General features: G+C 25.9%; 1 protein-coding gene across 2 annotated transcripts in view; it reads right to left on the bottom strand.

Moving 5' to 3' along the window:
• Positions 1-1592: 1592 nt before the first annotated feature.
• LOC129617947 (putative uncharacterized protein DDB_G0282133) overlaps positions 1593-27548 on the bottom strand; it is a 181016-nt gene continuing 155060 nt past the window's right edge. For both annotated transcript variants that reach the window (XM_055532935.1, XM_055532940.1), the window contains exon 5: positions 1593-1725. In XM_055532935.1, coding sequence (XP_055388910.1) covers positions 1682-1725 — 44 coding nt within the window. In that variant the 3' untranslated portion in view covers positions 1593-1681. The remainder of the gene's footprint in view (positions 1726-27548) is intronic.

The raw sequence follows: 27548 nt of genomic DNA, 5'->3' as shown, positions 1-27548 counted from the left end.
GGGTGATATTATAAAATAAAATTAATTTAATTTTTTAAGATTAAAAATAAGCGATTAAAAATAAATATTAGAGAGATTATTATAATTAATTATTTTAATGGAAATTCATTATAAATATTATTTTGATTAATTTAAAAAAAATGGTAGGTAACTTGAATTAATATAGTATTAAAAGTTAATTTTGATTAATTTTCAATTTAAATTAATAAATTCATAAAATTACAGTCTGAAATAATTCAGAAAATTTTTAATATTAAATTAATTATTTTCAAGTTATTCGGCAAATTGAGCATTATGAAGGGGTTCGAATACAAGAAGCGAGATTTATGAATATTGTTTAATTATGTCAGCAATGCAATACTCTTATATGAATGAGTTACTGTATAAATTGTATAACAGTAGCCAATGAAACTAAATAATGTTAGCTATAGGTTAAATAGCAGCGCTATTAATAAGCAAATGCATATTAAATAAATTTTTTGGAAACTGGTGACTGTATGTGGAGAATGGTGGTTATACAATAAATTAAAAATTTTGTGTCCGAATATAATATTTTAATATGATTAGAATTAAAATTGAATGAGAACTGCCAAGAGGAAATACACACAATTCGACATGATGGACCAGGGAACCTGCAATGAGGACATTTTTAAAATAAAGATGAATATGAAAACTCGAATGCTTGTAAAATTATTTCAACACGTCAAAGAAAATGTGTTGAATTGTAGTTTTTGTGAATGTGGTGAATTGTAATTTTACATTTCATCTTGAAATATTCACCACATTTTCGTCAAAGAAAATGTGATGAATATTTCAAGGTGAAATGTAAATTTTTATTAAATTATAATTTTACCGCAATCTAAACGAACAGAATTGAGTTTTTAGCCGGGATACCATTGATAAAATGGTAATTTTTTTTTTCGAAATTTTAGAACTTTGCAAAGTCCGAATATAAAATTTTCCTCTATTCCAGACTTTAGTATAGAAAATTGATGATAAATTGCTTTAAATAGTTTTACCTTATTTTAGTAAAAATATGGCACTACCCACGATATCCTTTGCTACGTTATATACAGGATATATTTTTTGGTTAAAATAACCATAAAATTAGAAGTGGTGAAAATAATATATAAGAAAACAAAGGGCTTGAATTAAAGTACTTTAATTTTCTATTTCTTCTCTTTACTTCATATACAAGCAATATTCTAACTTTCCAAATAACTCTTCAAAGTTGATATGTGTGAAATATCAAAAACAAAAAACACACACCAAAAAAAAATTATCTTAATGGTAGAATTATATGAGTTGTAAAAATAAGTCAAGCAATTTATTGAGAACTTCATTTTGTGGTATCCTTTTTTATCCAGGATCTCATTCTTTTTTTCCACTAAATTTATTGATTTGTATAAGAAATTGAGTATATGATATTAAAATAAAAGGTTATCCTTTAAAAAGGATAAATAAAGAAGAGTGAAATGAACAGAGAGAATTTGAACTCTAATTTTAATAAAAATTTCATTTTATTCCCTTTCCTCTTATATTGTACATGATTTCTTTCTGGTTTGAACATAAGCTCTTCTGGTTTTTTGTTTTTGGTTTTACTTCATTTAATTGAAGTTAAGGTCAAGAATGTTGAACTTATCTCAAATTAATGCATAAAATAAACTTACTTTAATTTCTCCTATATTTCCAATAAAATATTTAAAGAATTTGATGAAAACTTACCTGTAAAAGAAAAAAAATTAAAAAATTAATTATTTTAAAAATTAAAATTTGATATTTTTGTTAACAATAGTGTTAATAATATTTTGTTATTAGAAAATCGAAGTAGTGCAGGTTTAGTGACACGCTTGGAATATAGGCCGCTCTGGAAATGATTTCTGCTGGAGTTACTGTGACGAGAAGGAGGGAAAGTCGGGGAGAAAATGATAGATTACATGATGGTGAGGCGGGACTATTCTTTTCCTCCTGAAATGATGCTCATGTCCAGGAGACAAGGCATAAATTCCTTGATTTTATTTTATTTTTGTTTATTATGAGCTTGACGAATGTTAATTTCATAGCCGGTTGAGATCTCGTTCTTTTATTCATTAGAACTCAGTGTGATTCAATTATATTTGGGATACAAGAGCCAAGACAGTACGAGTATAATCTTAAATATTGTAGGTATGTCAATCTGAAATAAATTTAAGTAATACCTACGGCGTGTATAGAACATCAATTTTAAAGTGCGTATTTTCTCCTCACTTAGTGTTTTTGTACAAAATTTATGATTGAAAAAAAAAAAAAAAAAAAAATCTTATTGCATACTTTTAGGAGAAGTAATTATTGCATATTTTTAAGAGCTGAATCAAAGTTCTAAGAAAAATTTTCGTATAGAATCTACATTCTTCTGTCGGTTATCATATGTAATCCTTGGAAAACGGATGTCACAAGCTTGTTTAAGAAATTTATTCGTAATTATTATTACATAAAAAAGTTTTTCGAAATTAGACATAGAGAGGAAAATTTTAAATTTAATTTTAAAAAATTTCAAAACTGTTATTGATTTTTATTCATTTTTAATAGTATTTCCTTTAAAATCGCAACTAATGCATTAAGTACATTATTACCATAATATTTTCTAAATTATATTTAAATTGTATTAAAATTTTGCAATTACTATATAGGATAAAATATCGCAGAACTTTTGAATAAAGTTGATAATATCATTTCCTGTATCCTTTCGAATAACTTCATTTTAAATCAATAAAGTCCCCATTATATCACAGGGTTATATAATAAAAAAAAACTTTTCTATCAAATTTACATACAACTTTTACACCTACATAATATGCACGTACATTGAAACTACCATAGAGGAAAAAAAAATTCTATGTTATTTTTAGTATTTTAAACACGTGTTTTTCATTTTTATTGTGTGTAATGTTATGCAAATTATCATAAAATAATATGTAAATGCATATAATACGCGCGTAATATTAAAATTTTACAATCTTTATTAAGGTAATTTTCGCGCCTGATAACGTCTAATTTAACTTTTGTTTTTAGGCTCCAATTTCTGTACAAGTACGAGTATGTACTCAAGGGGAGTGGGGGATTGTAAGCAATAAATTGAGTTTGTATAAAGTGAAAAATACATATAAGAAAAAATTTTCATATTCGTGATAAGATTTTCAATGGTTAGCAAACAATGTTTGGGACCAAAAGGAAGGTACAAATGAGAAAGATAAAAGACAAAATGTCGACAATTTTGTTTTTTTTTTTTTGTCATCTGTATCCTTTTCATTATTCGCATAGTAAGTTTTTGTCTTTTAACTAGGATATGAAAATGTAATGATAAAAAATATTCAAGTTAAAAATGTAATGTAAAGGTTAAAATTATAATGTGAATGTGTGTATGTATAAAAATTTTAATTTTATGAGGAAATTATGCGATTTAAGATAGAAAATACGTATGTTAACAACAATAATGGCTATGATAATTTCAAATATCTTATATTTTAAGGTTTAAATTATTGAATAGGCGATTGAAAATTGCTTGTTTTTTGTTAAAACTACGACCTATACATTAAATATTGGCTATGGTAGTAAATTGAGTAAATGAACCAAATAATTTGTGTTTAAATAACCTGTGAATTAGAATGGTGCCAAACAATATATGAAAAAAATTTTCCAATATATTTTCTGGTTAAATTAGAAGACATTCAGAGCGTAATAAAATTTACTTTACTATTTTTGTCGCAGTAAAATCGGTTGTTTTTCATGAAAATATTCAGAAACATAATAATATTATTATTATCCCCTAAAAGTATGCAATATTAAGATTTTATTAACCGAATTTTATTAGTTGGGTTAGAATAATTTTCTGACTTTATTCAGCTTATTTAGAACTATTACCACGACTACTCACTTGTATTCAATAGTGGGCCTTAAAATTATCCAAATCAAAAGGATTTCGGCCAAATTTTAATTAAAATTCAAAATCTTAGGGTGTAAATTAAGTGATAATACTCACACAGTCACAATATAGTTTATAACTTAAACTCAACATAGTTTATAACTTAAATTTAATTTAATTATATATATAGCGCACACATGTATGTATATATAGCATTGAATTCTCTGTCACTTTTCTTTGAATAAATTCAAAATATTTGTACATTATTAAAATTATATTACAAATTTTAATTTATTTATTCCATTTTGACAAATTCTTCTTTGAAAATTTGATAAATTACTTCCTACATACATATATGTAGCTAGCTGCTATCATTTTGATTATAAAAAATTTCATATCAATGTAATTGGATCACATGCATACTTTTAGGCTTTTAACTCCAAAAAAAAAGCAAAAATATCTAAAGAAATCTGTCAAATACAAGGAAAATAAATATTTTTTAATTTTTTTTTTTTTGTAATTTTCAATTTCCTAAAAATGTCAACCAAAATAAGAATTTTTTTATATAAAAATGAAGAATTAGAAATTTATATTGGTATGTGAACATTATAATGAACACATGTGTTTCCAACAGCTTATCAGTCATATTTCAATTTAAAATAGTCACTTTGGTATTTTTACATACATACATACCTAAATGCGGATGTAATTTGTAATGAAATTAATATCATTTCTAATTCTTAAATTGTGGACCATTTCCATATTACTTCGTATTTGTGGTAATAAAGCTATATTGGCTGTTAGGCAGAATTTGCATTTTTGCTCATTTATAGGTCTAATATTTGAATGATGATTCTCAAAACAATGGAGCAGTAAATGTTTTTTTGAATATTTGTATTTAAAAGGGTCTGTTTTACTAGGAGCTGTTCTAGGAATTTTTTGCCACTTCCAGGGAAATCGCTTTACATATGCTACAAATTTATATTTTTCTAGGTTATTCAATATCATTTTACTTGCTCTCTTAACATTTGAAAGAAATTTTTAAAGGAATTTTTATAAATCTGTGCAGTGCTTTCTCCAAACCAGAAAATGTAATATACGGTCGGTTTCGTGCTGATCACATCACCAGTTCAAGAATATTTATAAACTATTTTCGCTTCACATTTCAATGAATTAAATTTAAGTGCGTTATTTATGATTAAATGTACTCGTATAATTGAAATTTCAAAATTAATTCAAGATTAATACTAAAATTTGTACCTCTTCTTCACAGCCAGTGACTCACAATTATTGTTATAGATTTCTTCAGTTTGATGACTAGTTTCTTCACTCACCATATTTAATCTTTCACTACAGTATATATAGGAAAAACAGGAAAACCGGGAAAACTTTTTTACTAAAGTCTTAAATTTCAGCAAAAAAAAAAGAAGAAATACAAACAAAAACAAAAATTCATTTTTGTTACATTGAAATTCATCAACTTCTTCTATCAACTTCTTCCACTTTTTCTTTTCCCATACAAATTTCCATTAAAATATTTGCAGAAATCATTGACAATTATTGACAATTACTTACCCAAAGGAATTTCTATATAAAATTGAAAAGAAAATACAAGATTCCTATACAAAAATTTTCTTTTTTATATAGATTTTCAAGGATATTGAGGAACGCTTAAAATTTTTCCTCTCTTTCTATTATTCCTATTTTTCATCCTTATTTTTATTCAATTGTTTGTAGGGAAAAATTTTTCGTATTACATTATATCGAAAAAATAAACAAAAATATTAACAAAGACACTAGCAATAAAGACAAAGTTTGAGATGAAAACAAATTTTTTTTTTTTTGCTATAGAGAATAATAGAGTCTATTGTCAATTTTAGAATCATATGCGGATATAGAAATTTTTTACAAATACTTATACCTACATAAACACAAAATATAAAGGCAAAAAATTTTTTATACTAAAAAGAATAACCTTGTACAAGTAAGAAAATTTTCTAATCTATCAAGGAATCAAAATTAAATATTTAATACATACTTAGCGAATATTATGTAATAGGAACACACGCACACATGCTATACATCAACATTGAGGGTGGGGTGATAATTTGCTTTATTGAAAATAATAGTGGCATAAGAGCGTTGTAATATATTTGGTTGGGACAATGAAGCACAAGTCTAAAATTAATCCTCTATAGAATCTTATATGCCTAAATAATAAATGAATTTTTGAATTTGCTTTCCATTCCAAAACAAGCTATAAACTACCAATTCCCGTCGGAACATGGTGATAAGCGTGTTTTTTTCATAAATTTTACCCTTACCTCTCATAATTTTCATGTTGTTCGGTTTTATAGCAGAATATAAAATTATAATTATTAAATTTGTCACTATTTGTGTCTCGGAAAAACAATATTTGCAAATTGGAAAATTATCACAATTTCTCACAATATTACCATTGTCTTATTATCTGATCTAATAACACCGCTTCGTCTGTATATAAATTGTGTATATAAATTTTTTCTAAGATTTCAGTACGCACACAGTAAAATTTATCATGACATTAGTGGATGCTAAGAAATTTACATTACTACGTCGATTATAATTGAATCTGTAACGGTTTAAATGCCATTGATTAAATTCCTTCAATAGCTGTGCTATGTAAATATGTAATGTAGGAGCTCCTTTGGATTTCTGTCCATAGACAATGCCTTAAAAAATTTTTTCTCACTCAAAATTTCTCACTCAAAAACTTATCCTCGGCAATTTGCTGTACAAAGCACGAATTTATTCAAGAATAATATTCATTCCCCCACTTATTATTTTCAAGAATTCTATAACCATTAACTTTGAAAGTTCATAATCGAAAATTTCCTGTATTTTTCTTGAAAAAAAGAAGAAAACTTTTACGTTCTCTAGAAAAAATCAAAAAAAATCACAATGTTATAAAAATCGATCTAATCTTGAATTTATGTGTGTTAAATTTTGTATTCAAAAATTTCACCTTCTCTACTACCAAGTTCTATAAAAGTTTTCTATAACGAAAAAAATCAAAATCCCTCGGGTAAGCATAGAAAATAGATTTTTGATCCCTATATAAACATTCAACTTTGAAAGTAAAAGAAAAAAAATTAATAAAAATAAATTTTTAAAATTTGTCTAGATTTATAGAAATTCTCATAAGAAATGAGTGCCCCTCCTCCCCCTTCTACCCTCCTCAATACCCACTCCCCATTCACATCCTCTCTTCTTCTTCTATAAATATCATTTGTATTTCGTGTTACAAATCTTTATTTCCTTTTTAGTTTTTATGATTTGTTCGTCCCCCCACTCCACCCTTCTAAAACAATATCTCGTCAACGACCTTGTTAACAATATAAAAATAACGGTAGATGATTAGGAATAGATAAAGAAATTAGAAAAAGAAAAAAAAGAGAGTGAGAAAACAAGCAAAACTTTATTACGAGTATTTAAGCTTTTTATTCTATGAGGCCTCCCGTAAACATACTATTCAAGCTACTTTCGGTTCATTTGATTTTCAAATATAATCTTTTTGAGTAAATTTTCGTCTCTACAATCCTAGATTAAAGGCAATACAAGAATAAAAGAATTTTGGAAAAGGATAACCCATAATATTATTAAGAAATCACACAAAAAAAATTATACTGGCAATACTTCAATTTTGTATTTTATTGTTTTATAAGTAGGATTATTGGTTCATATTTTGAAGAAACCCTACATAAGAATGGATAAGAATATTGAATTGTTTCTTATTTTTTTCAAGAGATTATGCAATAAAAAAATAAGAGAACCCAAAAAAATATTTTAATTTTTTTAGAATAAATAACTAAGATTTAATTTTAAGTAAAATTTTAAAAAAGTTTTGAAAATAAAAAGTATTAGAAGCTTTAGGTCTTGGTTAAGGTTGACGCGGCTATCTGAAGATACACTTAGACCAAGTAAAATCTGTTAAAATGCTGTTGAATCTTCATATCCTCACCATCATGTGAACCAGCTCACGTGAGCCTTTATAAACCGGTTTAGGTTCCTGACATTTACGTTCGACAGGTCTGTAACTCGCAAAGAAAAAATGCGACCCAAGGAATCGCCTTCTCCCTGCCAAAACTGGGTAAGAGCATACAGAAAATGAGCCATCGTCTCCTCCATTTCTACTTCGAGGCATCCTACAGAAATCGATAGAAGGGCATTCTATCCTCTAGGCGTGTTCGCCAATCAAATAGTACCTAACTATAACTCATATCATAGTTCTAAATTAGAAAGTTTAAAAATATGAAAAAATTATTATTTAATAAAGAAAATGTGTAAGAAATTGAAAATTGTACTTGTATAGTGTAAGAAGAATCGTAATTTTCCTGAAATTATGGTCAAGTTGCACTCAATTGACTCCAATGTAATCTTATAATACAAAAAAATTATCGAGATTTCAAATCTATCCCTAATATTTCGCTAGTCCTCATTTTGTAAATCCTTGTGGTTTAATTAAACTATTAAACGGCTAACCTGCTATTAATTTTGAAGACTCTCAATATTCTATTTTTTCTGTTTTTGTAATTTATGATTATTTAAATATGACGAATGCAACCAACTAGTGTCAAATTATTCAAAGTAAAACAAAAATCTGACGTCAAATCCACAGGGAATAAAATAAATTTTTATTGCATTTTTTTTTTATTAACATGCCCCCTATAACAGTAAAACAAAAGTTAAATGACAATAAAACAAAGAAAACGAACAAATAAAAATTCATATCCTGAAATCCTTTAATCTTCTACAATGTAATAAAAAAAACAACAAAAAAAAAAAAACAAAAAATTTTAAAGATATTTGAATACGGCAAGAAATAAAATGAAAGTGTAATAAAACCTCAAAATATCTCAATTTTTATCCTTTATTTAATTTTTTTTTTTACTTTTTTTTTGTCAAGGATTCTTTTGATATTAATATTAAACAATATATTATTATCCTTTAAAATAACATTCGAATATAAACTTAAACCAAAACAAAATTTAATACCTTCCTATTTTAAGTTGGATTTGTCTTAAGTCAAACATTTTTTAAAGAATTTTCCTAGGACATGAGTTCTTGGAGGATCGATCATTAAAACATTGCAGAACAAAAACTATAAAGGTATCGGAGATATTTTTAACGATACGCCGCTTGATCATACTTCTCAAATTGTTTAAATTCCCTAGCAAGAATTTTATTCATAAGAATTTTATTCAATTTTAGGGTGCAAATCTCGTTCATTTTCAATACCGTACCCGAAGAATTAGCCTTACTTCCGAAGAATTGGCATTTTTGCCGAGTTTCATCTTTAGCTCTTTGAATTCTCAAATTAGTGCTTTTATAACAGATGGAAGGTAGAACGAACATCAACGTATAATTTTAGCTTACATTTTTATGAACAAAAATATTTATACTTTATGGAATAGGAAATATTTCCTTTCTGGTGTTATATACGTCGTAACAAATTGAATATACTCCACTAAATAATATTTTTGCCGGATCAAAAAAATTCTTCTATACAGGAAAATAAAATTTTTTCTTATAGGTATGGCGTTTTTTCTTAAAAAAAAAAATATTTGACAAATATTCGAAGTGGAGTGGAGTATATGAGAAATTTTACAATAAATATTTGATAATTTTGTACAGGATATGCAAGTTGTAAAACATACAAAATTTTTAAACAAAATCGCTCGTAATATCAGTAATGTATAAAATAAAGACTTTATCAGCCATTTTGGTAACATAAAATAAATAAAAACAAAATTGTAAATTCCTTTTCGTTCTTCCTCAAAACAAAGAAAGTGAGAAGTATAGGGGGATATTTGCTCTCTTCTAAAATGCAAATATTTTATGTGGCAATAAGAGAAAGTTACATAAATTAATTTAGAATAAAATTGAGAATATTATGTGCACCGAAAATTTGACTCAAATCAAATGGCTCCGAGGGGGTTAAAAATTAAGAACGAGAAAAACACAAGTTAATTGACATTTTTTTTTTATTCTTACTTCACTCCTGGAAGGAGTATAAGACTGGTGCACGATATTGTAACTAATCATGAACCAGGTAATCGTTGAATTTATTAGGTAGGTGCCCAGCTTACTGTAGTTTTATATTAAACATTTAAGGTTATTGATATTTACTATTTTATTTTGTTGGTATTTTTAATATTGGATATTATTGAAATCTGGCAATTAGTTAATATTAATTTTTTATTTTTACATGCAATGTCTTTATATACATCCAAGACCCTTCTGTTAAAGGGCCAGTGAAATAAAAACTATACCATTGGTCAGGTCATTATGATCTAATTGACATTAAGATTTAATTAAATTTAAATATTTAAAAATTTTCAAATACATTTCGATACTACATATTTGTCGTATGTTAATAATTTTGTTACGATATTTAGATTATCGCATACGACAGATACCGCAAGACTCTACCTCATCATATTCTATAGTTTCGTTCTAGTATTTTAAAAACTCCTTATTTATATATAAAAATATATCCGGAAATATTGTAATTATTAATAATAAATTAATATAATTGCTCAAATTTTCTTTATACTATTAAAAGTTCAACTTAATATTATAGGGTATTTTCCCTTTAAATAGAATTTTCCGTTTTCTACATTCTACAATAACAATATTACTATGAATAATAAAATTAATGTTTATTTATGTAACTAAAATAATAATTACATACAATTTCTTATATTTGATTATATACAAAAAAAAAAAAATATTTTCGAAACAAAAAGTACTTATAAAAGAAGAAAATAATAAAATTGACAATATGAAAAAAAAAACAGCACATTAACGGGGAAAAAACAATGATAAATACCTGTCTTGGGATTTATTTTTATTACCTGAAAAATACTTATAAAAATACATTAACATTTAACAGGTATTTATATATTACGTTCTTATGTACATTATTATGTTAAATTCGAAAATAACCATATAATAGAAATAATAATATTCTCTTTAATACTCGTACATATTATATGTGACCTGAAAACATAATGGTTTACTCATTCTTCTTATGTATGTATATAGATTCTTAATAATACTATATTATGTTTACACTAATTCAAGAGTAAAAAGTATGTATTATAGAATTATACATGATGTTTGATAGGTTATCGAACATGTTTGAAACATATGGTTTGTTGGTAGAAAATTTACTCCTTTTCCCACAATATGAATACAAACTTCATAAATCTTTCAAGCATTTTTCAAAATGATGATTAATTTTACGACTTACACTTATTGTAAATAAAATACAATTTTATCGAACAAGTTGGAAACACAGTATGAAACGAAATCGTGTTGGATTGATTTGAAACGGTGGAATCAAGCACATTGTTGTTTATTTACATTCTCAATAATGTCATTCTTAAAACCAAATAATTTCATTTTCAAAAAAACAATTTATAAAAAATTCCCGAATTTGTCATCACTTCAATCAAACAACACCACTAAATTCCTGTTAATTAAATTAATTTTATTATTTTTAATACTCGAAAAAAATTATTTAAAATCCATGGTATTTCCACTTGGTTTTCTATTTTTTTCACATTCAATTATCAAGAAAAACCAAAAATAAAATTTTCAACTCTCGAATAGAACATCAAGAAAAAAAAAAATAGGACTCATTCCAATACAATACCCAAAAATTAAAAAAAAAAAACCGATCAATCACCAGTTATAGGTAAAAAGCAAATACACACATTTACACTGAAAGAAAAGTTAATCGATAGAAGTCAAATAAACGTAAAATATAAAAAAAATAATGAAAAAACCCAAAAAAAAAAAAAACCAGGCGAAAAAAAATGAAATAAACGCTCAGGTGTCAAAGTCATGTTCTCTTTGTGCTGTCCTCATCCCTATTTATTTTTATTTACTAAAAAAAAATTTTATTCTTTTTTATAAATTAAAAATTTATGAACAGCAAAAATCATTAAAGACGTAAAAAAATTTCGGTACGTATACGTTGCGAATATACACACAAAAAAAAAAACAAAACAAGTAAAAGGTATAAGGCAAGAAAATGGATGAAAATGAAGAGTTTGTATGGCTAACCCTAAGATTATATGGATACAATTTAGAAATTTATGAAATCATTCAAGATCTATGAGAATAACAGGCCAAAGTGCATGTAATTTTTCAATTTTAACTAACATTTGTCTTCACCAAGGCTGAACTTTTCAGTAATGCAGCTGAATCAAGAGCTGAGAAGCTCCTGAGTTGAAACGCTCACTTCAAAACAAGAAAGAATTTTACAAAACCTAATTAATATTTCCGAAAATTTTCTGGGTCAAACATGTCCTTTTATTAAAAATTCTGCCACATAATTAAAATTTAAGAATTTTAACACAAAAATGGAAAAATGCACGTATATAGTTGGACGTATTTATTAATTTAGATCTTTGGATCCGGTTAGTGCCGGATTTTTCGTATAACAATAGAAATCGTCTAAACACTATCTTACAATTCGTTCTGTTAACTTAAGCCTTATTTTCCTAATTAGAAGCGTTCTTCAATTCACCGCCGAATATTATCAGTATTATTCTAAAATACATGACAGATTTATAATACCTTTTATGAATATTGCAAAACATAAGAAAATGAAAAAAAATATTAAGATTCCTTTTCTTTCTTTTTTACAACGATACAAGGTCAAAAGGTTACAAAAGAAATTTTTGCTGTCTATTTTGTTTCTGTTAACAAAAAAAAAAAAAATTTTTCATATAATGTGAAAAATGAAAAATTAAAACTTTTTGTCATTCAAACTTATTTTAAAATTATGACTTTAATAATTTAAAAAGGATCTTAGACAGTTTCCATAACATTACAATCTACGATTATTACGAAAGAAAAATTTGAAATGAAATTTGAGTGAAGACATAATTTTTATAATTTTAATTTTGAATGAATGACACATAAATTTTGAAGACAGTCAAATTTAAACAAGACTATGTGACTACAATTTAGACGACAACGATCTCAGTGTTACTAGACATGAAAATGGAACATATTGAATTTTATTTGTTTATAAATTAAATTTGATAACGTAATGGAATTTTATGTAACGAAAATTTTAATGCTCGGAAACAATTCGATCGAAAAATTTATTTTGGAACCTTAAGATGTCTTGCAGTAAAAATGTGAAATGGTGGAACGTTAAGGAACACAAAAAATTTATTTTAATTATTCTACTGGAACTCAAAGAAATTTAAAGCCAAACTTAAAACTGTTAAATATATTTAAATCCTCAAAATTAACAGTTTGTGGTACTACAATTCTTCCAAAAATTTTGAAGGTGGTTACAAATTCTGAATTATTTAACCCTTTTAGACCTAATTGCTAAAAAAATAGATTACATCTCAAAGACATGTAGAGAAATTGAGACAGCTCTAGCGAAAAGGGTGGACTCTTTATACTTGTATTTCAATACCCTAAAAGCCATACAAGACTTACAAGATCTGCATAAAAGAAATGATACAATACCAACATAAAAGGGAAGAGACAGCCGTTCCTGATGTTAGTTCATTGAGTATCCGTTGCAAAATTGCTAGTATTAGTTGCTCAAATATAACTATGAAATCGAAACAAAAGTCGACTATTTCAAACGCGTTCAACACCTCAGATACGGTATTTAAGCTGGGTATTCAATGGTTTACGCAGGATTGGAATAAACATATTAAAAAAATTAATCCTAACCAGGATTCGATCAACAAACATCAACATTAAAAATCATTCAGTCGGTGGACGAAATTGTGCAGGCAGTTGAAGTGGAGGACGCTGAGTGAGGATCAATTTGGGAATATGATGGTATGAATAGCTCTAAAAATGTTGGTCTGTCAAGAAACTTTTGTTCTGTTCTTAATCTGACTTAAATAAGAAGATTGAATTAGAAACAGTAACAAAAAATATTTTCCCCGGTTTTATTACTCACATTTATTGCTACTAACATCGAAATTTATGAAATTATTCACATAATTTACTCTCAATACGTATATATATATATAAAAATGGATGTTATATCGGGTAAGTAGATCCTTTCTAATTTATAAAACATAACGTTTAAACTATTCCATAACTTGTTAATGTTAATGGACTTCTTCTTATAACTATTTTAATTCTTATAATAATTTTGTTGTTTTTTGTTCATGTCATGTTTTATTCTCTCTATCCTTCTTAATTATTTGTCATTAAATGTAATAAAAATGATCAAGAAAAATAATATAATTTTTCTTCATAATTAACTCTGTTAAATGACCTTTAATTAATTCTTTTTTTTTTATTCTATTTTTCATAATTTCATTTAATTGATACAAAAACAACAAAAAATTTTTTCCTCAAAAGAAAAAAATACGGTAACAATTCACAAAACATTAAACAAGTTAGAAAAACAAATAAGAAAAACAAAAAGGACATATAAGGAAAAAACAAAAAAAAAAATAATTTTTGAGAACAACAATTTCATTAAAACTGTTGAACATCCTAGTTAAAATAGAAGGAGTAAAAAAAAACAAGTAGAAAAAAAAAATATCAATTTGTCAATTTAATTCATTTAACTCCGATTCTATTCATTCATTTTCTCCTTATTTTTAATATAGAAAAATATTTTTTTTTTGTATTTTTTTATTTATAAATGCTTGTATGAATCCTTGAATGTATTTTATTATATTAAAACCCTAAAATAGGTTATTTAACACGCCATTAAACTTATATAAATATTAATTGGTTAGATATTGAGTGTATTTTTTTTTTGCGGTGCTTATTCTTTAAATAATATGAAGGAATATAAAAATTTTATGGTCTCGCTCATAAGATATTTCATAAAAATGAAAGATAACTCATAGTATTTTGTAGTTGACTGATATTTCCAATAACAAATTTGCTTAAAATTCGAAACGCTTGGCCAGTAAATGAGAATTTTTCCGACGTTAAAATAGAACAAAGTTTTCAAAAACGATATTTAAGGTTTATGAACAGAATAACCCATTGGTTGAAGTCTTCGAATTTGGCGTCTATCGAAAATAAATATAAAATCCTATAAATACCAAGTCTACGGGCATTGCCAAGCCCAAAATATTAAGAAATTTTATCGCTTAACAATTTTTCTTGCTTATTTGGGTACTGTTTGCAGGAATTTCAAAAATCAAAAATTTTTTCCAGTAATTGTCGGTTTTCATTTCTCACAGAGTCCAATTTTAACAGATTTTACTCTATTAATATTATTGATTTGTTAAATAAGTAATATTACCCTATAATTTACAAGAAAAAACTGAATTTCTAATCTAGAAAATACACAGATTCAATGAATAACTACTGCATGTAACTACTTTGTATAATAATATAACTAAATACTGAAGAAACATTTTTGTCACTTATTCTCATATTGTTATTATTATTAGTTCTCAAATGAGAACGAGTACATAGCAACATGCATGATCGTATAAAAACAAAAACATAAAAATTTTTCTCTCTTTTTTTTTTTTTTTATCAAAATCATAAAATCAATACTCCGTTGGGGATTTTCTCAACAAGTTTTTCTGCTCTATTCTACTCTTTATAAATATAAATTCTAACTGTGCATTAATTCTCTTCTTTCAATACACGAAACCAAAAAAAAAAATATATATAACAAGAAAAAATTGTTATTTTTAAATAAAAAATAACAAAAATTAACTATTTTAGGCAAAAATATCACAATTTAATTGATTCCCTATTGAGAAAATAATTTATGAATTTTATTTGTGTGTGTATAGAGGTGGGTTCTGTATACACTTCATATTTAATAGACATCATATTGGGTTTTGAATGATATGAAAAATTACGATAATAAAGAAAAAAAAAACAAAATGGTTTTAAGTAAATGAGTAAAAAAAACAATTAAAAATATTTTAGTCGACGTGAATCGGCTGAAATATACCCTACGTCATACGTGTGAATAATAACTTTTATTTTAGACGTATATACTACATATTCCGACATTTTCTTACCAAAATTCATGGATTTATCTGAATTAATTTCTGAAATTTGGAATTATTAGGGTTTAAGGGTTGTATGGTAGCTACATGAACCCGTTCGAGCTTTTTTCCAGAAATTGATTTAGGATATAACAGAGCTCTAATTGGATATATGACTGCCAAATTTCAATTGGTTTGGGTATGGGAGCCTGTTCCCCCCTAAAGGTGGATATTTAGCGAATGAGATGAGCCAATGTCACTTCTTCAGCTCCTACAGAAATAGCTTAGAAGGCGACCCATCTGGCATGTTCGCCAATTAGACAATGATCCGTTATGAACCCTATCGCAGCTTTAATAACTCCTCGGCTGAGAGACATCAAATCCTTGGTGCGGTGCAGGTCTGGACTTGGCCGCAGTTCTCTGGCCACGTTGTCTATGCTTCCGTTTGCCTATCTTCGATTGGCGCTGTAGCAACTTATAAGTACTCAGATGCATTTCAAGGTCATATAGTCAGGCCGCTAATTCAACTAAAATGGTTCTGCCTAATTATAGTACTTTAATAAAATTCGAAAATTCTCATTATTTTCTCTTAATTCTTAAGTAAAAACATTAATTGTTATAACAATAATGAAAACTTTCTCTCATAACATATGCAATTTTAGAAACACTATTTAACATTAGATCTCACTCTTTAATAATGCATATTGTTATTTTCAGATTGAAATTTGATCGAATTGAACTTTTATATTAATATTTTAATAATTGTATTTTTCTTTTTTACAATTTAATATTGAAAAGAATTATTATTCATATTTTAAGTTTGCTCTTTTAAACTATGAAATTTATTAGAAAAACAATTAACCGCAAAATAACCTTTTATTAAAAATAACCTTTATTATAATATAAGAAAACAACCCCTATATTAGTATTTCACAAAATTATTAAATTTTATCAAAAAAAAAAAAAACTATTATCATTAAAAATTTTTTACTTTTGACATTATAACATACATGGGTTCAAAATTAACAATATTTTATTATAACATTTTAATTAATTTAGATAACTCAATCCAATATTTATACATAATATATTCAAATTTACATTATGAAACATACAGAGTATTTTGGAATTGTTGAAGAATTCTGACGGGACTCATTGCTGAAAGGGTTGGATGTCATCAGAATGCAGTTTGAAAAAAAATTATGTCTGGCGAAAATTCATAACAGATTCGAAACTTTTGAAGATAAAACAATGTATTATTCGCAATATTTTTTCTCAATTAATAGATCTACATAACGGTATTACTAATAGTTGATTTCAGACTTACCGTTTTCGAATAATAGCTGTTTATATATGAGATTTTAAATCAAAAAATTAAAAAAAAAAAAATATTAACTATTTTCTAAAAATTTAGCATATTTTGCACAATAGTTCGATCTTCGGTGCGTTACATCGCATTTCGCACTTCGGTGCACTACATCGTTTTTCAAAATTTGATCATACATATTTTTCATGTTACACTTACTGCCTTTACTATAGCATTTCTCTTCAAAGTAGTACATTTTTTTCTACATTAAATATCATTGACGATTGAATATCACTGAAATTGTAAAACCATTTTCAGACCACTCTGTATTTATATATATTAATCTCTTTAAAATCATATTTTATAATAATATTATGAATTTTTTGTGAAAATTTTCTCATTTTTTTTGTTTTTCGTTTTTCGTTTAGCAACTTTTTAATTATATTATTATATTTAACACGAGAATTTATTTTATAAATTTATGTATACATTTATGTATGTACTAGTGTTCATATGGCGTGCGTACATATTTATACTGCAGATAATACTCGTAACGTATATATAGATAATGAAACTTTAGTCAAGGATAATGCAATTTGAACCATAAGTTTAAGTCATTTTCCTTTTGTTAATTAAACAGTTTTTAAAAGGGTTTCTCATTCATACTTAGTTCTATATTAAAAAGAAAACGACAACAATATGAACTTAGAAAAATTTTTTTTTGTAGTAGTTTCTTCATTGTTTTTTTTTTTTATATATAATTAAATTTTATCAAACACCGCCCCCGCCTTTCCTTTATACCGTAAAAATATTTCTTTTCACTAAATTCTCATTTAAGATGTTGCAAAACAAATGAGAGAAAAAAAAAAAACTAAAATCTCAGATTTTCTTTAAATTAATTTATAGTCCAACAAAAATCTACATTATAGAAAAATACAACAAACAAAAAAAAAAAAACAATTTTTTTTAAAAGGATCCTTAAAAACCTTTTAATAAAAACTAAAAATATAAGTTAGAGAGCTGGAGAATATAAGCGAGAAAAGTGGGAAAAAAAATGAGAAAAACAAAACCGAAAAGAAAACAAGGATTGCTAAATAGCACATCGACATCCTTTTTTTTTCTTATTGGTTTTTCTTATATTGGTTTTTACTTTTCTTTAGTCCTTTTGTTAAATAAATGAATGGTTCATTTCAGTCTTGTTTTTCATGTTGTTTTTCTCTTGTTCATTCAACTTGTTATTGTTTTGCTTTTTTTCCTTTTCTTTAATCTTTGATGAGACAGAAAAATTCTTTCAATTCTTATTGTTTATTTCTCTTGTATATAGTTTTCTCCTTCTCATTGTCTTTTCGTGTTTTCTTGTTTTCCTTTCAACAAAATTAGGACAACAAAGAGCTAATAAATTTTACCTATATACTCGTATATAGTGTATATGTATGTTTGTATATAAGATTATAAAAATGTAATTTACAAATGAATGTAAAACAGAAAATTAATGGACATGATAACATTTTCGATCCGCTTCAAAAAAAAAAAAAATATATTTTTTTACCCGTTTTCAAGGAGAGAAACAAAAGAGAAAACGGCAAAAATGAGAAAGAAAAACAACAAGAAAATTAAAAGTTTAAAGACCCTTTTCACCTCAAAAGTCACAAAAAATATAAGCCTATTAAAAACTAAATAAAAAATAAAGATTTTCATTTAAAAAATGAAATTTTATAATTATAATTTTACTAAATTTTTTTTTCTTTTTTTGATTTCCTATCTTTTGTATTTGAAGAGATTAATAAATCAATTCGGGAATCTTTTTAAAATATTGAATGGTTTATTTGCTCTATTTGAGGTGATTAGAAAAGGCTTTACCCAAAATATGGTACTGTTACCCTATAATAAAACCAAACCGTCCGAAATCGATAGCATTTCTAATTGGATTTCGTGAAAATTTTTTCATATGGGAGATCCAATTGCGTGAGTATTTGAAATATTTTGCATTTTTGGTACGATAGAAAATTTTGGAGGAATATATTTGGATACATTGGACATTTGAACCTAATTTAATCTTTCTGCATGGTCTTTCAATGTAAAGGGTTTTTAAACTTAAAATATTAAACTGTATTCCTATTAAAGCATTCCTAAATTTTGGGGTAGTGTAGGGCAGTACTAGCAACAATCGTTCTATACTGAATTTCTTGGAGGAATAGAGGGCAATGAAAGGCTCCCTTGGCTCGCAAGAGTGGAGATGGTCGGACAAAACGAGTTAATAGATTGGTATCTCCTCCTCCATGCCACCACTGGACAAATTTAGGAATGTAATATGCAAAGAACATATAAAATAAATAAGCAGGATGGATGGAGGGCAAGATCCAGATGGGGCAGATACACGTGTCGAATCCCTAAAGTCTTCTGGTCGTTTAGATGTGAGGATCGCTAGTGAAGTACGCTGCGTTGGAGGGATACCGATGAGCCTTCTACTGGTCTAGTGCTGGTTAATAGCGCTAAGGCAGCCGCCTGTCCTCTCTTCTGACGAATAGCAGAACTTATTTGGACCTACTGGTCGGTTTTTTAGCGTGGAGCTTCGTCTTGGGAATGATAACAAGGAGATTAGGCACAAAAATTTTGCGTTTTAATATAAAACTAAAGAAATTTTTAAAAAATTGTATGCATTTGAAGTATAGGCATTATTAATACAATAATCTCCTCATGCTTTATTAAAGATAAAACAAAAAAAACTTTTTACAGAAAAATCTTTTTATTTTCCTTTAAAATTAGTTTAATCCCAAACACAAGATAGTGATCATTTGAGCTGGTGAGCCAAAAAACTTTAATACTTATAGTGGTGACCATGAAAAATGCTTTACCCAAAAAAAAAAAAAAAAAAAAACTGGAAGGGGGAGGGGATACAAAAAAAATCAAAAATTTAATCTCTTTCTTGTAACTTTTGTTAACTTTTTTGTTTCTTTCTTTCATTTTGTTTCTTTTTATAATTAGATTTCAGGTATTAATATGCCGACCTTTTATCACACTAAACACCTTTGAATAAAATTTTTTCCGACAACACATTTTCATTTTCATGATGATATCACAGATATCAGAAATTTTCCAAAAAAACAAAAAAAAAAAACAAAAAAAATAAAAATATGGGATCGAATTACACATGTCTACAATAGGAACAATTTTAAATTCGAAAAATTACGAACTATTATTTGAGTTAAAAATTTGAGTTGAGTTTTAAGCCAGCTAAAGTTGTTAAGATCTATTAAGAAAACAATGTCTATTTTCTAATCTTCAATCTAAATTTAATATTAAGTAAATTAAATACAATTAAAGTTAAATAGTGTGCATCTCAACTTATTCTTCAACATCTTAAACATCTACCAAGTTCATGTACTTCTAAAATCTTGCTTTCATTTGTCAAATTTTTGATTGTATTCTGAAAGAAGCCTGAAGATTCGGTATTGAATTCAAATTATTGGACTTTGCGAATTCACAATCCCTAATAAGCCGCTTAATTTTCGAGATTATCAAGTATTAGTCAAGAAAAACATTATCATTTGGAAAATACAGGTCTTTAAAATTATTTAAAAAAATCCTTTACAAATCCTCTTAAAAATCCAACCACAAAACATTTAAAATTAAAAACAAAATTTGTTTAATAAAAAACCTCACAGGACTGTCTTATAAAGGTTTTTTTTTGGGCGGGTTTCATAATTGAATTCAACCCTCCCCCCCCCCCCCCCCCTTTTTTTTTCTCATACTCAATTAACTCTCGCTGTTGCAAATTCCATAATATAATAAAGAATATATTGTATTACAACTTTCAATTTTTCTTTTCAATATGACGTATTATTTTTTTCATATGTCTCTCTCTTTCCATCTTTCTGTCACTCTCTCTTTATACCTTTTCAATTTGACTCTATTTCCTTTTAGTAAACGTACACTGGTACACAGTACAATAAAATTTAAACGAGTTTGAAGAAACCAATTCAATGGTATTACGAGCGGAAGAAATGCAATTTAAACAGTACGAGTTGGAGAGAAAAAAAGAGAGAAAAATTTGAGAATTCAACTATGCGAATAAAATTTCTTATTTAATATTTTTTTTTGTTATTGTTGTGAATTGGTGATGTTTATTTGACTAGCTAAAGCCTTTTCGTATAGAACACATACATACACGCAAAATTAAAGAAAAGTCTGGTAGCTAAAAAGTAAAATGAATATGAGAAAAATCCAAAAAAAAAATTATTTGGATTAGAGAATGTCAAGAAGGCTTTTAATAATATCGTCAGGCTGGGTTTTTTTTCGCATTTTCTTATTTTTTTTTTTTATTTTTTTCCTTTTTTTGTATTATATTAGGGTTTTTGTTGCTTATGTAGTATTTTGCCTAATGTATTAAAAATATTTACCGAGTACATTGCATACAATAAGGGAGGTAAGTGATCCCACCCAATTTTCGGTGGGAAAGCACTTCAGCCATGGTAGGCAAAAGTAAATAAACTATTGATTAGAAAGATGTCAGTCTGTCTGCCTAACTGACTGTCGGGCTGCCGACCTGTATGTGCACGCGTATATTTCAAGTTCGGCTTAATCGATTTTTATAAAATTTTATATATGAGTTTATATCAGCTATGTTACAGATTGAACAACTTTTGTGATATGTCAGACATCGGGAATTGGACCTTTTTTCAAGCCGGTTTTATTCAACATTTTCTCTAGTAAACTAGACAATACACGTTTCGGTCGGTTATGTGCTGACCACATCACATTCTTTCTTGTTTATTTATTAATATATTTTTAAAGGATATGTTTGATAATCATTTAGATCCACATATTTACATACATATGTACATATTAATCTTTTAAATATTTAAACCATCTTAGATAAAAATGTACTATATTATGGAGGAACGAAGTGATAAGAAAACACGAATAAAATATTTAAAAAAAAAATTCAAGAAAAATAAAAGATAAAAATTATTTATTTTAGGAAATGAAAAATGAGTGTTAACACTTTAGAATTTTTAAAGATTTAAAAAAAAATTCATGTATATTTTGATAAGACTGTAAGGTGATGGGATTGAAATTGATTAATTTTTTAAGAGATTCAAATAATTAATCAAAAATCAAATTTCTGTTTTTTGAAAAATTCCAAAGAATGGCTTGTTAATGATAGAAATAAATTTTTCTTATATAAATAAGAGCAAAATTCAAAAATTGGAGAAATTAAATTGAAATTTGAAAATAATGTTTCTCAATTATTTGGTTCTTATGAATCCAATAAATTAGAATCCAAAAGTTATGTGCATAATTTTCGAACTCTTTAGTGTTCTATGGATATACTTTAATAAATGGAAGCTAATTAATAAATCATGATTATGACGGCGACTGGAACTTCATTAAATAATGGATATTGTGGAAAGGATTTTATGGATAAGAAAACATAACAAGAAGTGTTTATGAACAGAGACCATGAGAAAAACTCCTACAGTTTTCATAGTAAACTTTTAACTACAATTGAATTGAAGACTTACAAATCTTGTAGTACCATAGTATGGGAACGAAAAATAGTAATATCACATTAAGCATTGAATTACTAATTAAAATTTTCCTATTAAAATTTATAAAAATAAGGATAATCAATGAAAAATATTGCAATTTTCCTTTAATAATGCAAAAACTCTTTCAACACATACAAAACTTATTATAATTAAATTTTAATTAATCAATTATCAACTTCGTAAAACCGAATTTTTCAAATAAAAAAATAATTTTATTAAATGGTTTTAATTTTTATCTTCCTCTAAACATTTTTATTCTATATACTATCAATTACAGATAGTTCATATAAGTATACGAAATACATGCTTGCTATAAACGGCAATAACTTCTTACAATTAGAAGAAAAATATTCACAGAATTGTTGGAAAAATTCCACACGTAACCAATTAAAAAGTTTTCCTTCTCTTAATATATAGTAAAAAATACAAAAAAAAATTTTCCAACCTAAACAAAACGTAAGTGAAAAGAATTTTTAAAAAGAATTTCCTTTAAAAATTAAAACCTGCACGTAACCACTAATTAAATTGGTTATAAAGTAAAACCTAATTTTTTCATCATAGATATTAGAAGAGAATTAAAAGATATTGTATAGAAATATTTCTATATATTTTAAATTATTTAATTTTAATTAAGAAATCATTTAATTTCTAAATCCTATTATATAGAAATTCCATTAAGAAATATTTAGAATTTTAATAAGGAATTGTAAATGAATAAAATTTAATGTAAAATTCAATTTATTAACGCAAATGAAATGAAGAGTGTGGATTTGAAGGATAATATGAAAATTTTTATTGAAATTTCAAAATTAATTTATATCGGAAATTTCGGACGCAGCTAATTCTTAAGAGAAGGTTCTACTCTCAGCATTAAGCATACTATTTAAAATAATTTTCGATTTTAGTGATAAAGGAAACAAAAAATGTGGCATTTAACTAAATTTTCCAATTTTAAAAAAATTTGCGCCTGAAAGTATGCAATTTTTTTTAAATCTTATATTATATTTCTTCTAAAAAATGGAATACTGAATAAAATATTTTTAAAATAATTTTATTAAAATTAAAAAATTTATGAATTTTCTTATGTAATTTAATATTTTCCCATATCTCTTATATTTATTAAATTAAACTTTAATTTGTCCAGGATATTGTTTTTTTATATTATTTATGCACCTAAATTAACAGAACGACATGTAAAGAAATATAAACTAAAAATAAATCAAGTAACAGTCAAGTAAATTTCTTTGCTCTCTGCACTAAATTTTAAATTAAAAAAAATGTTAACATTTCAAAAACTAAATAAAGATATTCAATACACACATACATACATTTATTGTGTATATCATGTATATTGGGCTCAGATATATTCGAAATAATGTAATATTTTAAATTTATTTCATTATATAATGCACATTATTATAATCGTTTTAATACAAAAATAGCGTGCAACACAATTTTCATATAATATTTTACATATTATACATAATATAAGTAATTCATTATCATTTTATCTTTAACATGCAAAAAAGAGAACAATTAAAATATAGAGAAAAAAAAAATTAAAAGAGAAAAAAAAATATTTAATTTTAATAATTACAAGAAAAAAATGGAAACCTACACAATATTTTATACACAATATGTAAAATATGGGGTCTTAGACAGAGTGTGAAAGGCTCTGTAGGACTTTTGAAGCGGTGGTAATTGAATGCGCTGAAACAAAGAAAAAATACCAAGTGAAATTTTATTTTTATTCTTGGAGAATAAGACAGTCAGAACCAATTTAGTCTTTTCATATTAAAGCTCCTGACATTCCTATTCTATCGTTGTATCAGGTGATTGTCGAAGTTATTTTTAAGTTTCAGAGATATTTTGATGTAAAGTCAAATTTTTTTAAAAAAAATTATTTTCCAATAAATTTTTCTTTTAACTGCCATTTACCGATAATAAGAAATATTAACCTATAATATTTTAAGGGATGTGATGTCTTGCATTCTGACCTTTATTTCGATGTAATACAATGTACCAAATATCTCTAGGAATATCATGTCTATGGGAGGAAATCTTTAGGCCAAAACTACTGTGGCTGGTACACCATGTTTAAGTGCCCATATTATATCTTTGGCATAATTTCTTAAAAAATAAAATATTCTTTTGTTATTTACATATAATGCAACCATATATATATATTGTCGTATGATATTATATATGCGCATATTAATATTAACCCATTAAAATCTAGGTACCTTTTTCTGGTACCCGAATTTATTGATATTCGGTGCAAGACTAACAGAAATTTGAAATTGCAGTACCGAAACAGTACGCAGAAGAAACAATATTTTAATGCAGTTCCAACTTAAAACGGCAAAGAATTCCTAGGTATTCACATATTATAAATTGAGATTTTACATACATCCCTAATACATCGAGAGCTTTTAATGTGTTAAAAAGATTCCGTGAATTTCATTAACCTAATAAAAAATAAATTTTCTCCCTTCTGGTTTTTTTTTTCTTATGATTCTTTCATTTTTAATTTTAAAACCTTAATATTTTTATTTACCTACCCATTTTTAACCACACTATTATCATATATAATATTATGTAGATATACTCGTATATTATGCAAGAAAAAAAAAACCCTATTATTAACATTTTAAAAGCATGCCATCGTTATAATAATTTACATATACAAATATACATTATTATGTATACAGCAATAATGTAGATGTTCATTTTACATATTCCATTACATATAATGTGATTTTTCAAGCTAAGGCATATAACACGAAAGAAATTCTATTTTACATATGCATAATATATGAGAAATTTTTTAAACTGAAGATATTTATTGTCTATATACTATGGTTGTTATTGTTGTGGTCATAAATTATCCTTACAAATGAATATTTTAGTTTAAGAAAATAAAAATAAACGAAAAACAATTTTCTAATTTTATAATAGTTTCTTGATTTTATAAATTATTTTATGTAGAGAATATAGGGTCCCTATTGTAGGGTATATAGGGATATGCGAGTACCTTAAAAAAACAGAAGAATTTCAGGATAATTATAATTTTGATGAGAAAATTATGGTTGACAAAGTTAAATTTCAGTACAGGCTTTGTTGAATATAAAATCTAAAACAATTTTAATAAAATTCAAAAATTAATCGAGCACTAAATTTTTAATTTCATCAGAATAATAGTGATATTTTAGCTAAATTTTTAATTCTAAAGATAAATTTTAAAATTCTAAATCTATAAAATTGCATTTAAACTAAAAAGGAAAATTAAAAAATTATTTCTCTCAGTGCAGAATGACGCAGAAAATCGAAATTAAGATTTTTACATCAAAAACTCAATTTCAAAAATTTTGTCATTTAGACCTTATTCGTCGGACATATTCAATTTTTACATCATTACTTCTATAATTTACTGGTATGCCAAAATATTTCAATTATAGAGGTAAAACATTTTGAAATTTTGCCAAGGTGGCAAAATATTAGGGCTTATTAAAAAGAGGTCATGAGCCATTAATATACCTTTAACAGATACTTTTAACAGCAGTAAAAATAAAAACAAAAAATTTTTGGTTAATTATCAGAAAAATGGAGTCGCGTAGCACCCAGAATTCCAGATTTACAAAAATTTCCTTGAAGAAAAATTTCAGGTGTCTTCAGTACCTTATCGACACTATACAGAGTGGATTTGTAAAAATTTTTTCTGAAAAAAATTTGCACCGCATTTCATTATTATTGCACCGCCGCCCCATTTCTCTATCATAAATGTATTTGCTGGCTTTCTGCTGTTACCAAAACGGATACTTCTGGTAAGACTATTCGGAATCTGAAAAGCTTCAATACCAAGTCTTTTTTCATTAAATGCAAAAGAATAATATACTTTTTGTTCTCAAAGTTTCTAACTCATTCTATAATTTTTGAATTCTTTATAATGCCATTCCCAATCAGAGAATTCAAATTCGAGAAATAGTTCACTGTGTTCTAAAAATAACATTATACGTAACATAAATTTTTATTTATATCAGTGTATACATTTGCATTTAATTATACATTTAAAATAAAAAATTTATGAGTGTGTACAGAGTGTGAGTGTGTGTACATACGTGGTAAGCGAGTCATATATCGTATATGTGCATTTTAGGTATGCAAACATTTGATATGCAAAATTTAGTTTTTGATATTTGCTTGTGGTAAATAAATTTTCCCTTTTTTTTTTGTGCTTTCTATGCTAATAATCTAAATATATTTAAGCAATTTATATATTTTTCTATTTGTTGTCTTTTATAATAATTTTTTTAAATTTTATAAAAATATTTTTATAGTTTGTTAAATAATTTTCACATTTCCTACTGACATAAAGTGTTATTAAAATAAAATTCTTCCTTTATTTGCTTTTCCTGTTTTTACTCTATAATTATTTTTAATATAGAAATATGCTATTTTTTAAAAAAGAAAACTAGTTATTAAAAGGCTAGTTTCCCTTCATTGAATTAAATTTTTCACTATTTCAGATTGGTTTCTTAATACATTAAGTTTAAAATCAAAATTTTAAATAAATCTGTAAAATTTCAAAGTGAAATGATTAAATTTGCATATAATCATTATCATTTTCGAAAAAACGCCATGTTTACAATTTACTCACTATGATATATGGCGAAAAGTGTCACACTCCTTAATCACAGAAAATATTTACAACTGTTTTCAATGAAAAAAAATCTGATGTGATCAGCACATAACCGACCATGAGATGTGTTGTCTAGTTTACA

Source organism: Condylostylus longicornis, unplaced genomic scaffold (assembly GCF_029603195.1).
Source record: "Condylostylus longicornis isolate FDR11 unplaced genomic scaffold, ASM2960319v2 ptg000006l, whole genome shotgun sequence".
NCBI classification, from domain to species: Eukaryota; Metazoa; Arthropoda; class Insecta; order Diptera; family Dolichopodidae; genus Condylostylus; species Condylostylus longicornis.
The sequence above is the reverse complement of the archived record's forward strand: the minus strand, read 5'-3'. Positions and strand labels throughout refer to the sequence as shown.